General features: G+C 32.0%; 1 protein-coding gene across 1 annotated transcript in view; it reads left to right on the top strand.

Annotated features, from left to right (window-relative positions):
• The window catches only part of LOC106878977 (neuroglian), a 562,318-nt gene that overhangs the window by 461,646 nt on the left and 86,943 nt on the right, over positions 1-13,729 (top strand). Inside the window, exon 6 of the mRNA XM_052966151.1 lies at positions 11,088-11,218. Coding sequence (XP_052822111.1) covers positions 11,088-11,218 — 131 coding nt within the window. The remainder of the gene's footprint in view (positions 1-11,087; positions 11,219-13,729) is intronic.

Here is a 13,729-nt window from a genome sequence, read left to right as displayed (position 1 = left end):
ATATATATATATATATATATATATATAGGCATATACCACAGTGTATAAAATTTAAACTGTATATGCAAATGTGGAATGGCACTGGCTGTAATATTTTGTCACAGAGAAAATTTATCAGAGACATGTATGTTAAAAACACAGGGCTTTGTTCATTGACAAACATATTCACAGATACACACTCACATACATATAAACATACATACACACACACACATACATACAGACACACACACACACACACACACACAAACAAACACTCACACACACATATATGCATGTATACACCCTTTGAACATACACAATCCAAGAGTGCAAAGAATGAATGAAGAGATATCTCCATTGATCAACAACACACACACCAAGTTTTGTGAGAGTTCTTCTGCAAGAATAAAATGTCTAACTTGTACAGCCTCAAACCTTATGCAGCATTAATTCCTTATAACTTACTTGCCAGAAACCGTCAGCTACTCTCTTTGTGGATGTCTACAGCACTTTAAGATTTTTTTTTTCCTTAGAGAGCTTCAATAATTTATATCTACTTGAAAAGCATTTTATAACCTTATATTACACCAAGACAGAAAGATGTGGGGGCGGAGTGATGTTATTATTTTTCTGGGGGTCTTTTGTGTTATTTTGTCTTATTTTTATATACATTATTATATTCAATTTTCTTTTAAATACTATGCATGTATGTGGGGGAGTGCATGTGTGACTTAATCATTGCATTTTTCAAAAATCATGTTCTCCCTCACTTGAGATTTATACATATATATATACACATGCATATGTATATATATATATATATATATATATACACACACATATATATATATATGTATATGTGTATATAATATATATATATCGAAAGAGAGACACAAAATTTAGGATAGAAGGATACATATATGTATGCATGTATATATAAAATGTGACATCTTTCTTTCTATCCATCTATCCTAAATGCTCTCTGTATTTCCAATACAGTTTCTAGATATTTCATATTATCTCTCCCCTCCCTCTATTCTTTAGCTACCTTAATAATCCCTCTGTACTTATTTCCAAGATATACTCTCTCTCTCTTTCTTTCTCTCTCTCGGACTATCACTCTGTCTATAGTTTCCTTTTCCTCTCCATAATCTGCTTTCCTGCATTTTCTATTATCCTGATTCTCTCTTTAACACATACACACATTATACATATATCCCATAATACTCATTTTTCTCTTCTCATTTCACTTTTCTTTTTTTCCTTTCTTGCAATTTTTACAACTATATTTCTCCCTTTTCCATAAATTTTTGTTGCAATGCATTTTACTACCACCTCTCTACCACTACACATTTCTATATATTTACATATTTTAGACATAGTATAGTAAAGCTGGCATACACATTATGCATGTATACACACACACCACACATTTGTGTACGTGTATGTGTCTAACTTCTACACCTATTTTTCTCTCTATCTATCAAGTTAATTTCTTCTGCTGACTTCTGGTGAAATATTACTTTGCATTGGCAAAGAAGTCACTTGGGTATCATAGCAATATAACACTTTTGCTTAACACTTGACTACCAGAATTGCAGCTGTCAGTGAAAATATATTATAAAAATGAAAGAAAAATGTGATTAATTTGTGTAGAGTCAGAGTTTTTTTTTTTCTTTTTTTCTTCTTTACTACCTACTAAGTTTTCTGAACACTCCAAGAAATCTTCCACATTTTTAGTTTAAAAATCAAATGAAAAAAATGAAACCAAATAAATACAGCATAAATAAACTATAATAAATTTTTAAGTAACAGTCAAATATGTTGAAGTATTTGTCCAAAATAGAAGAGTGATTTGGAGGAAAAACTGTTGTGTTACAAAAAGAGAAATCAGAAGATAACTTTGCATGTCAAAACCTTTAAAGTGGGCAAAATTATAGTAAAACCTTGAATTGGAAAAATGAATTTTTCGCTTACCGGTTCTTTTTTTCTTTTTCACCTTTTCCTCCTGCTTTTCCTGAAGCATTACTTGCTACTTCATTTCAGATGTTAAGAGATGTTATAAAGAATTTTGCTATATTTTACTTTTAACTGATTTGTAAGCAGGATTATGTGCCATGACAGTTACAGTGGCTCAAAGCTGTGGTTATATCCATGTAAAGCAGTAATCAACCAGAGAAACAAAATCTAACTATTGTAATCCTCATCAAGAAGCCTAACTTTTGTTGTTTCTGTATTAGCACAAAGCTTGTCTCATCAAAATTCATCTTTTGGCATGTAAAGTTGTGCTGAAGTAATCCCATAAGTGTAAAAAAATGTATTTTCTGCCAGTAGAACATGCAAAAGACATTGCAAGTGAGAAATACCAACCATTTTAACCAACTAGTATAATGTTGGTTATACTAGTTGTTGCTATTGTTTAGCCCTTATAATGCAGACTTATGACCACAAGTGTTCCATCTATGACCACCTCATTTTTTTGTGTATCTCAGTTGGCTTTGTACAATGTGTCCTTCCAATTTTAAGAGAGTGAGTGTGATTTGAGTGAACTTGCTGCTTTTTCTAGTAAATAAAGCAACTGTGTAAAGCAGTGGCTCTGAACCTTTTTAATATCTGGACCAGATCCAAAACCTGGATATTTTTAGGGAGTTGCACAAAAAAAGTAAAACATGGGTCAATTCAAGAAAAATTTATTATATTTATAGAGGAAAGACTGTAACAAAAAATTGTAGAACAATGGAATTTAATGTGAAACCTTTTTGTTTTCAACTCTCAACTAGTTTGTCAAAATTAGGGCTTGCGGTAGAAGATGCAGTATGCAAAAGCTGGTTGACATGATTGTCAGTCAACTGGTTGTCATATTTTGTTTTGGTACCCACTGGTTTGCTGAGAAGTGCTTCAGACACATATGTTGAACCAAATTCAGAAGCATTTTTCTGTGCATTAGCAATCGAGGTAGGATAGTCTTCCCTTCTTGGATTCAACTCCAGAAGTCAAGTAGCTGACTAACTTTGAATGCCGATGTCAGTTCCACATCTGACTGCAAGTCCTGGAGCTTCATTTGAAATTCTTCAGGAGTGGTGGTCACATATATCTCCATAGGTGCTAAAAATATTTTCATCAGGGGCAAGAAATCCTTGATGTCACCAAAATAGCATTCAAATTGATCAATCAAGTTATTAATGATTCTGTTGTGCTCAAAAAGTGAGTGGAAATGGGTTATAGTGTCATGTGCACTTTGTGTCTTCAAAGGCAAAGTTTTGCAATAAAAGCAGAGACTATACTGTACAATTCATGTGTGGTGATGTCAACCTTGAAAGCCAAATCAGCAATTCATTCTTTATTGCTAAGCTGAGATAAGATTTCTGGAAGAAGTTTGTAGAACCTATTGAGGCATGTGGCATGGTTTAACCATTGAACAGCATGAGCACATCTCCATAGTCAGCATCAATATCTGCTAGAATCTGCTTGAAATTCTGATGAACCATGGCTTTTGCATGATTCCAATTTACAATTGATATTGCAATCTCTGTCACATTTTCAGTGACTTAGCAATGATATTTTCCTGGTGTATAATACAGTGGTTCTTTTCACGGGAGTAAGGTTATTATTGTAAAATCTCACAGGATCTTATATTCAGTGACACCTGATTCATGTACATACTATTTCCATGCTCTTACCCTGTACTTTTCCCAGTCTCCAGTGAACAAACTTAGCCACATTACCATAACTTGTTTTGTAGTGCTTTCGAACCAGTTTGATACACTCACTCACAATATGTGAGATTGTTTCGTTTTTACTGCCACACATCCTATCGTCGTCATCATCATCATCATCATCACCATTATTATTATTTTTATTATTATTATTATTAATTTTTTATGTTATAGTAACTATTATTATGATTATATTTCTGACAATATTGATGATAAAAAATATAATAAAGCTAACATTAATGATGATGATGCTGATGAAGGCAATGGCAACAGCAATGACAGTAGCAGCAATGATGACAACAACAGTGACTTAGAGACAAATGATGAGGCTGATGATGGTGATGATTTATTTCCTTTAACATGAACTCTACATAATAAAAGTATAAAACTTCATAAACATCACTTAGGCATCACACGGGAAGGGAGCTGTATACACAACATTGTTTACCTCTCAGTCTTTCATCATTGCAGTGTAATAATTACTGAGAATTTTACTGTAAAATTACAAACAACTAGATTTCACTGAACAATAATTCAATGTAGTTTACAAAGGAATGTGTTTTTTAATAATTATTTAGATGGTTAGGTGTAGTCACAGTAATGTTGTTGTTTAGTCCTGAGTTTGCACTCATCAAGTAGATCTAAAGCATAAAATGTTATAGTCATAGCAATCATTTCTTTTTGTTTTTGTTTTTCTGATATATTGTGTCTTTTCTTATTTAAGACAGTGGAGTATGAACTCAGGAAGGTTTAGATGCTATTCCTTGCTGATAATCATGCAGAGGCTACCCCTTTGGCTTTTAGAATTGTTGCTGTTTGGTTTGGTAAAGAAGACAACAATGTTTTACAACAATTTGTTTTGTCTCTTTATGAGATCTGAGTTCAAATCCTGCCAACGTCCTTTTTTGTCTTTTTCTTATCATGCTGAGGTGTAAATTAGGGTTGATCCAATCAATTATTTCAGTTATTAAACACTCCTCCTCCCCACACACACACACATACTACAAAGTTGTGGCAATGAGCCAATGTCAGAAAATGGAGTACTGAGTTAAAGAAGGTTATATATTGACAGTAGAAGGTTTCCACAACTGAAGGGTGAATTAGTGACGTTAGATTATGACCCTCACAGATGTAATGATACAGAATTTTGAGTTGTCACAAAAAAAAGACATTATTTTAATGACTTAATGTGCAGAGTATCAGAACACTGTAAAGTATGCTATCCAACACTCTAATGACTCTGCCAATTCACAGCTCTCAGTATGATGTATCTAAATGATGAGAATGATGATGATGATGCAAACGATGCAAATGAAAACGATGATGATGACGACAATGACTTGAAAGGAATTTAGTTTATTTTTCAAAGCTCCAACTTATTCTAGTGCTCCATTATCTCCTGTTTGTCTTGTTCTTTTTATAGCAGTTCAGTCCAAATGTTTAGCACAGTATGAATGTAAAAACATTACCTGAATCTTGAATATTCTAGCTATGTAACTTTGCTTTTTTTAAATTTTGTTTTCTTTTGTTTTCTTTTCTTTTCTTTCTTCAAGTTTAACACTTTCGCTCTCTATCATCAGTTTCTAAATATTGCTAAAAACAACACCAATTTCAAATAGCTCTTTAAAAAGAAAACAAATAACTTCACTTATCAAACCCGAGATCACAAACATAATCAAATATTCAATATTTCTTAATATTTGATAATGTTTTTTTTAGGTTAATAATGAAGATGTTGTTCCAAGCAACAAAATTTTCACTTAAGAATTTGCTGTTTATTTTGATCAATGAGGATTTTTTCACTCAAGAATATATGTATATCTATGTGTGTGTGTGTATATATATATATATATATATATATATATATAAATGGGGAGGGGGCTGTATTTACATGAGTATATGTGTGCATATATGTGTGTGTGTGTATGTTATGTTTGCAAGCATATGTTTGTGTATGCATGTAAAGTGTATGTGTGTTTTTGCAGACATGTCTTCCACACATACACAAAACTCTAAGCACATATCAAGCACTTAAATGTTTCTGAACTTGAAAACAAGTGTATATATATATATATATATATATATATATATATATATACACACACACACACACACATATTTAGAGGTAGATGTATGTGTGTGAGTGTGTGTGTGCTTTTATATATATATATATATATATATATACATATGTCTTTTTTTGCAAGTTGTTTTCTTGTAATTAATACTTCCTATACCTAATTTCATTCTCTGTCAGATCTCATTATCTATTAATCGAAAAGTAAAATTCATTTCATGAAATTATTATAGTTACTGTTCTTACTGAAACTATTACTGCTGCTGTTATTGTCGTTTTGTTGTTATTGCTGTTGTTGTTTTTGTTAAAGACAGGTTGTACTTCACCCTTTACCACTACCATCACCTATTATTAAAGTTGTTTGTCAAAGTGGAATATTTTCTGGTATCCATTACCAGACTGAAATATTTCCTGTTATCCATATTTTTTGAAAGGTGAAGAAAAAAAACATGTTTAACAAAAATTGTTTAATTATTCACAGTTTACAAGACTGTATGTATAAACATATATAAATGTATATGTGTATATATGTATGTATATATAGATAGATAGAGAGAGAGAGAGAGAGATAGACACAAGGTATTGTGTGCGTGCATGTGTGTGTGTATGCTTGCATACATGTATGTGAAAATTACTATGTGTTTCTAAGTATGTATTAGGAACATATCATCTGGTTAAGCAAGACTAAAACCATTAATATTTATGATTAATTTAAAAAGTAAATGATCTCCAATTCATTATAAAAATGCTAATTTAATGTATAGACATTAGAGTATATTTCTATAAATGGCTACTATTTTGGTATTAGACAGGCACAAAATCTGCTGTGTCTCCAATTCAATGTATATATTATCATGTATGATTATTAATCCCACATTCCATATGTTTAGTTCTGTCATACTAAAATTATAGTTGAAATGGAGGCACAAATTAAATTGCCTCTGTTAAGTGTATTTGCAGAGGAAAAGTGTGCATGAGTGTAGAAAGAAAGGCATGGCTGGGTGGTTCGGAAGCTTGCTTCCCAACCATTTGATTTCAGGTTTAGTCCCCCTGCTCAACACCTTGGGCAAGTGTTTTCTACCATAGCCCCAGGCCAACCAAAGCCATGTGAGTGGATTTGGTTGATGGAAACTAAAAGCCTGCCATATTCTATATGTATGTATGTATGTATGTATGCATGTATGAGTGTGTTTGTCTGTACCTGTGTCTTGACATCGTATTTCAGTTGTAAATGAACATCATTGTCATACAAGTGATTTTGTTAATTTCTAGTCTTTCATGGAAAACATGTCTAGCCATGGGAAATATTACATTTCCTGGAAACATGTGAGGGTTGGCAACAGGAAGAGCATCTAGGCATAAAAAAATCTGTCCCAACAAATTCTGACACATGCAAGCATGAAAAAGGGGATGTTAAACGATGATAGTGGTGGCAATAGTGGCAGTGATGATAGCAGTAGTGGTGGTGGTGGTGACAGACAGACAGGCAGATGTCCATTGTTTTATGCATATGTGTGTGTATATGTGTGTGTGTGTATAAATATATATAAAGGTGTCAGATCTTGTTTACATGTGGTTGTAGATACTTAAGAAAGAAAAATATGCAAAAATGCACAGAAAGTTTGTATAATAAAATTTATGCTAGTATTAATATCATAATAACACAATGAGTTGTATTATAACATTATATAATAAACTGGGAGTACCGGTTTCACGTCTTACACTTATCAAACTTCTAAAGTCTCAAATTTGACTCATGGGCACGCCATTTTGTTGTTGACAATAATCTTTGCAGTCAAGGGATGTAACTCTTCAATATATCTGAAAATTACAAGTTACTTTCAAAGTATTGTCAGGGTCTTTGGACTGATATTTTTAATGTATACAGATTTGTGCGATATATACACAAATTTTAGGGGTTATTCACAAATATTTCAAGGGTGGAGAGAGGAATTGAATGTTGTTCTGTTCTAGTGAGGGTTCTTTGTTACTAAAATGAATTAATGTTCAGCTCTGGTTTATATTTCTGGATGAATGAGGCTTCTTTATTAAGACGAGCTTATGTTGAGATCCAGTCAGCAAATTTGTACAATGGGAATATATAGAATTGTGGTTGCAATTGTTTAGCATATACGTCAATATGTTCGCTGAGATATATCTGGCGATATTGTGGTGAAGCTATTTGTTGCTGGTGCACCACACAGCAGTGGCAGATAGGATTTCCTTTACTTCCGACATAATCTTTCTGGTCACATAAATTAGATTTTCGGACACACAAGTGAAATCTGATTTGATTGTAAAGTGTTGCCTTTGTTTGAAATGACATTCTGACCCTTCCAAAAGGTTGGGGCATGTTCCACAGTTTGAGCGATTGCATTTTTTCACTTTTGCGTTGGTTGTAGCTGGAAGTAATTTTGCATTTGTTAGCATTTGCTTTAGAGACTTGGGTTGTTTGTTGCTTTTGACTATTTTAAGGTAATGTAGAATGCATTTTTGCATATTTTTCTTTCTTAAATATATATATATATATATATATATATAATATATATGTATGTGTGTGTTTGTGACTGGAAATCAGTTCAAAATGGGATCCTCAAACAGAACTGAAGAGGAAGTATTTCTATGCAAGACAAAACCATAAAACTCAAGAAATGTTTATAATGCAAGTCATATGCATTATATATATTCCAGAAAGGAAGCCCAACATTCACAAAGATATAATTTCCAGAGAAATGACAGTTCTTATGAGATGTAGAAGAAAGATTCTGTTTATGGCTGCTTAGTCATCACCAAAGATTCTGATTGCATGTAAAGTGCAAAAACATCTCTCTTCCCAAGCTTTTGACTATGGCCACAAACTTCAAGCATAAAAAAAAATTAAGTGCAATAAAATGAAGTGAGCTAGTTCAATCAGGAATTGAACTTTTGTTACAGACTATAAATTTGACTCCCCAGAAATTTACCATCATTCTACTGCTTTTTTAAATCAAAGATATTTAGAACTACTTCCAGTATGTTCTTATATTAAAAAGTTTGATGGTACTTCCACATGGAGAAAATTGCATGATTCCTTTGTTTTCTTATTGACTACACTACATCATCGTTATTGTCCAATACTATTTCTAAACAGAAAGTTTTCACTTACAGGCCATTCTATTGGATTAGCTACAAGCTCTTGGGGTGGTCTCTATTCTGTAATAAGATTTGTTATCTGTTCAATTTAACTAATTGTATTTAGATGTGTAGTAATATTCAGAAATAAACTTGTGTTTTTTTTGTGTTTTGAGAATATGTTTATTGATTGTCACCATCGTCATTGTTATCATTATCGACATCGTCATCATAATCCTCATATGAATTCTATTTTCTTTTGTAAGCACCATTATCTAGCAATATGCAACAGTGAAACTGAAACTAGTCTTGATATTTATAAATATATTTATAAATATACTTTCATGTCTAGCAATATTGGACAGAGCCTATAAATAGTTTGAAGAATATTTGTTAAATTTTAAATGAAAAACTAATATAGGAGGTGGAAGAAGAAGAAGAAGAAGAAGAAGAAGAAGAAGAAGAAGAAGAAGAAGAAGATGATGATGATGATGATGATGATGATGATGATAGAGGAGAAGGAGACAGGGAGGAAGAGGAAGGGAGCAAAGGCAGAGTTTGAGGAGAGGAGGCAGCAGAAGACAAAAGAAAGAAGAAGAAGAAGAAGAAGAAGAAGAAGAAGAAGAAGAAGAAGAAGAAGAAGAAAAAGAAGAAAGAACTGTTGCTTTCTGAGAAGGAATTTATTTTTTTTAAATTTATTGCAAACATTTATGGTTTTCATCCTCAAGTGACTAGACTCTTGGGAAGAAAGCAGTTATTAATTCAATTCTCATTATCCATAGGGTTTCCCAAGAGACAAGCTTTTTAATGCAATTTACTACATAGTGAGCAGTATTTTATCATCATTAAGCTTCACTTCTAATTAACTTTGACCAAATTTGTTTATTTAGTTATGTCTTCAAAAATTCTTCTCCATTAAAATTAACAATTCCTTATTCATGATTATATTTCATTCTGAATCCTCTTGTTGCTTCATTCAATTAACAAATTATAATTTATTTCAATATTTAATTGTGCTTTTTATTGTTGTTAGTTTTATTATTTGGACTGTATGCCGAATTTTACATGTAAATAGTTTTTCAAAAATCATATTTGTTTTTAGAAATGCTTCTTTGGCATTAGTTTCTTTTAACAGCTGAATAACTCCACCAAAATATCTTTATTTACTTGTTTATCACCACTTTGGTCCACTCTTTGGATATACACAGTTTTTTTCCAGTTTTTTTTTTTCCTATACATTCCAAACTTTTTTCTGAGGAACAAAGACAATATAACATAATTCTTCCATCTAATCCCAAAATCTGAATTCCACTCTTATATCCCAACTAAAACTCACAATAAAGCTTATTCATTCTTCAGAGTACCAATCAGAAATTAGTCAGTCATATTGCACCCTAAATATTCAGTCACAAGTTACAAGAATCTAGAACAAAAGAAGGTCCTGGATCAAATAAGACCATGATGTATCCAATGCATTGGACTTGTGATATCTTGCAAACCATTAAATTGTCCACACACCTCTAAAGTCTTTTATTATAATATAATAATTTAAAAACATAATATACTGGATTCTCTTCTGATTTCTTTTCTTGGTTCCAATACTTTAAGATAACAAGGTGTTCATCAATTAGACTATGAACATGGTGGTAACAACAGAAAATTGTAGCCCCTTATTGAGTAGAAATACCAAGCTGCTGATGATATGCAATCGACTATATATATACATGCAATCAACTATATATTTATGACATATATATATATGATATATTTATATGATATGCTATCAACTAATATATATATATATATATATATATATATATATATATATATATAGGAGAATTTAAGAAAAGGCAACAACAGACGAGGACAGGTGGTGTAAACAACAAAAGGATGTATTAGTTTAACGCTCGGGAATAGAGAAAGTCTTTAACATTTCAAGCTACGCTCTTCAACAGAAAGAATAAGGAGAAAAACAAGGAGAAAAACACGGAGAAAAAAAATTTGAATGTCGTGGTCAGCGATCTATCATAATTTACAGGTCTGGTTGTCCAGAGCTAAGTGGGTTTACTTGACAACAAATTTAGAATGCAAAAAAATGTATTGTTCACTTACTAAATTCTTCATATAAAGAAATATACTTTGTTCAAATACTTTCTTGCTTTTTTCACTTTCCATCAATAAAGACTATTTCTTTCATTTTTCAGGGCCACTAAATCGACCAAAGGATTTCCGTGTCGATCCCCATTTTGAGATGCAACCTCACGAAGTACATTTTATCTGGGAAGCAGTAAATATGTCTGAACGACAAGTACAAGGAGAATTCAAAGGATATAAAGTATGTATATCTATGCAATTCTCTAATATTTTATGATAATTAATAATGTATTAACTTCTACAATTACCAAATAACCATGAGGTCTGTTCACAGAATTAAATTATCAAGCTTATGGGGAACTAAATAACATACATACATAACTAATCTTGAGTATTCATCTATTTTTAAAATACTTAGCTATATTTAAATCTATTGATTTTATATGAAAATTATATAAAATATGTGGTACATATAGAAATATAACTAAAATTTTCTCAGATGAATAATAGCCTTAAATGATGTCTGTTGAATATTTTCTCAGCCTGTGGTTCTGTCTAGAATGACTATCCACTAACCTAAGGGAAGCTCTTAGCATGTAGGTGCTCATGTTGGGTGAAGAAAGGATGGCAAACCAAGTGACTTTTTCCTTGTGTGGTCTTTAATCTCATGTCTGTTAGACCATTGTTATATAATAGGAGGTCACTGCATTGAAGACATTTTTATTTGAGGATAGGTTCTAGATTCTCCTACTGACAACCTTTGCAAAGTTTTTAAAGACAATTGGCAGTTGGTAGGAAGTTGTATTGATGTATAACAACTTTTTGCTTGGTTTGTAGTATGGCTTATGTGCAGAAATCAAACATAACATTTACGAAATTAACTATAGTTAGGCTGGTCTCTAGTAATCTTGAGCCCTATGTCGCTGAGAGCATATATTAAACCTTTCCTGAATCTGTTTAGGTTGCACCCATTCATACTTCTGGAGATGCTAAATCATTGTACCTATATAGGCCAAAGCAATTTGATGGGAATTTCTTACCTGGGGTATCTAGTATAGAAAGGTTTATAATTTTACCCCTGTTTCATTCTATTTCATTTCAATACCACCAGGCTAAATTAGGCTGTATGTAGCTCCAGCATAAAAGAGGCTATGCACTTTTGGCCTGTACATCTGAATAGCCGTCCAATACACAGACATATATATATATATATATATATATATATATGTATGTATGTATATATCTATGCTTGTGTGTTTCTGAGGGGTGTATTCACACACATAAATACATACACATGTGTATACATACAGATATACATGTATATGTATATAACCATACATATATATATATAGTAAATCCAAGAAAAGAACAACAAACACAAAGAAAACACAACAACACAAGGACGTGGTACATGTAAAGTATTAGCAGATGCTCTGGGAAGAAAAGAAATATGGTTTAACGTTTTGAGCAATACTCTTCTTCAGAAACAGAGGAAAGTCCAATAGAAAGGAAGACGGAGGAAGAAAATCGCCAACGATTCACATGTGGTTACATTTTGAAATAAACAGATAGATAGATAGATAGACAGATAGATAGATAGATAGATAGATAGATAGATAGATAGACAGACAGACAGACAGACAGACAGACAGACAGACAGACAGACAGACAGAGTGTAGGGTAGGTAGGTAGCTAGCTAGCTAGCTAGCTAGCTAGGTAGGTATATACATACATACATTCATAAAAACATACATACACATACACATACATACATGCACACATACATACATACATACATACATACATACATACATACATACATACATACATACATACATAAAGAAATAAATACTTGCATACATACATATACACACACATTTAGTATACATAAAACTGTTGAGGAAATCTCTTTCACATTTTCATAGTAGCAAAGTTTCATAAATATTCAGTCCTTAAAGAGTAAAGAGAATCTAACCTTTATCTAATATGTTGTTACTAAACATTAAGTATACATCTGTCAAATGTTTGCTTGTTATATAACCTCACCATGTCAACTTCACTAATAACATAACAATGACACAACAAAGTCAGTGCTTGACAGAAAATTACACGCTACAAATGCCCCTTCCCCATCATCCCTGCAATTCACTCATCCATTCTGATCCTACCCGACCATCATTATCAGCACCCCAGCCACTGCTGTTCCTAACACAAAACTATTGACTATACATATTTATTTATGTATATTTATTTGACTGACATAAAGTGTTGTTTTGATTTTTCCTTTTAGCTTAGCTTTTTATTTCATTTTTCTATGATTTATTTATTCATTTAGGAGGTGGAATGATAGGGAGGGAAACCACCTGTCCCTCCCCCATTTATGCATTAGCTCAAAAACCCATCACCAGCATATCCACAAAATGCTATCCTAAATATAAGAGCTTGAGTGATATGAGTGCTTTTGTTGTTGTTGTTGTTGTTTTTATTCCCAAGTTATATTATTACCTAAAATTACTATAACAATGTATTCTCTCCAAAGCATTCCCTCAGTAACAAAGGGAAAGTCATTGTTTCCTATAATTTTCGATAATTATATTCACCAGTCATCAGAATAAAAACAAAAATAAAAAATAGGATAATCTACAAAATACTCAACAACTCAACAATAATTACTTAAGCAGAGAGAGAAAATTGGGCAAAAAATGTATGTGCCAAATAAATATATATATATATTTGTATATATATATATATA

The sequence above is a fragment of the Octopus bimaculoides genome, chromosome 1 (assembly GCF_001194135.2).
Source record: "Octopus bimaculoides isolate UCB-OBI-ISO-001 chromosome 1, ASM119413v2, whole genome shotgun sequence".
Taxonomy (NCBI): domain Eukaryota; kingdom Metazoa; phylum Mollusca; class Cephalopoda; order Octopoda; family Octopodidae; genus Octopus; species Octopus bimaculoides.
Note: the sequence above shows the minus strand (reverse complement) of the source record. Positions and strands in the feature narration are given on the sequence as shown.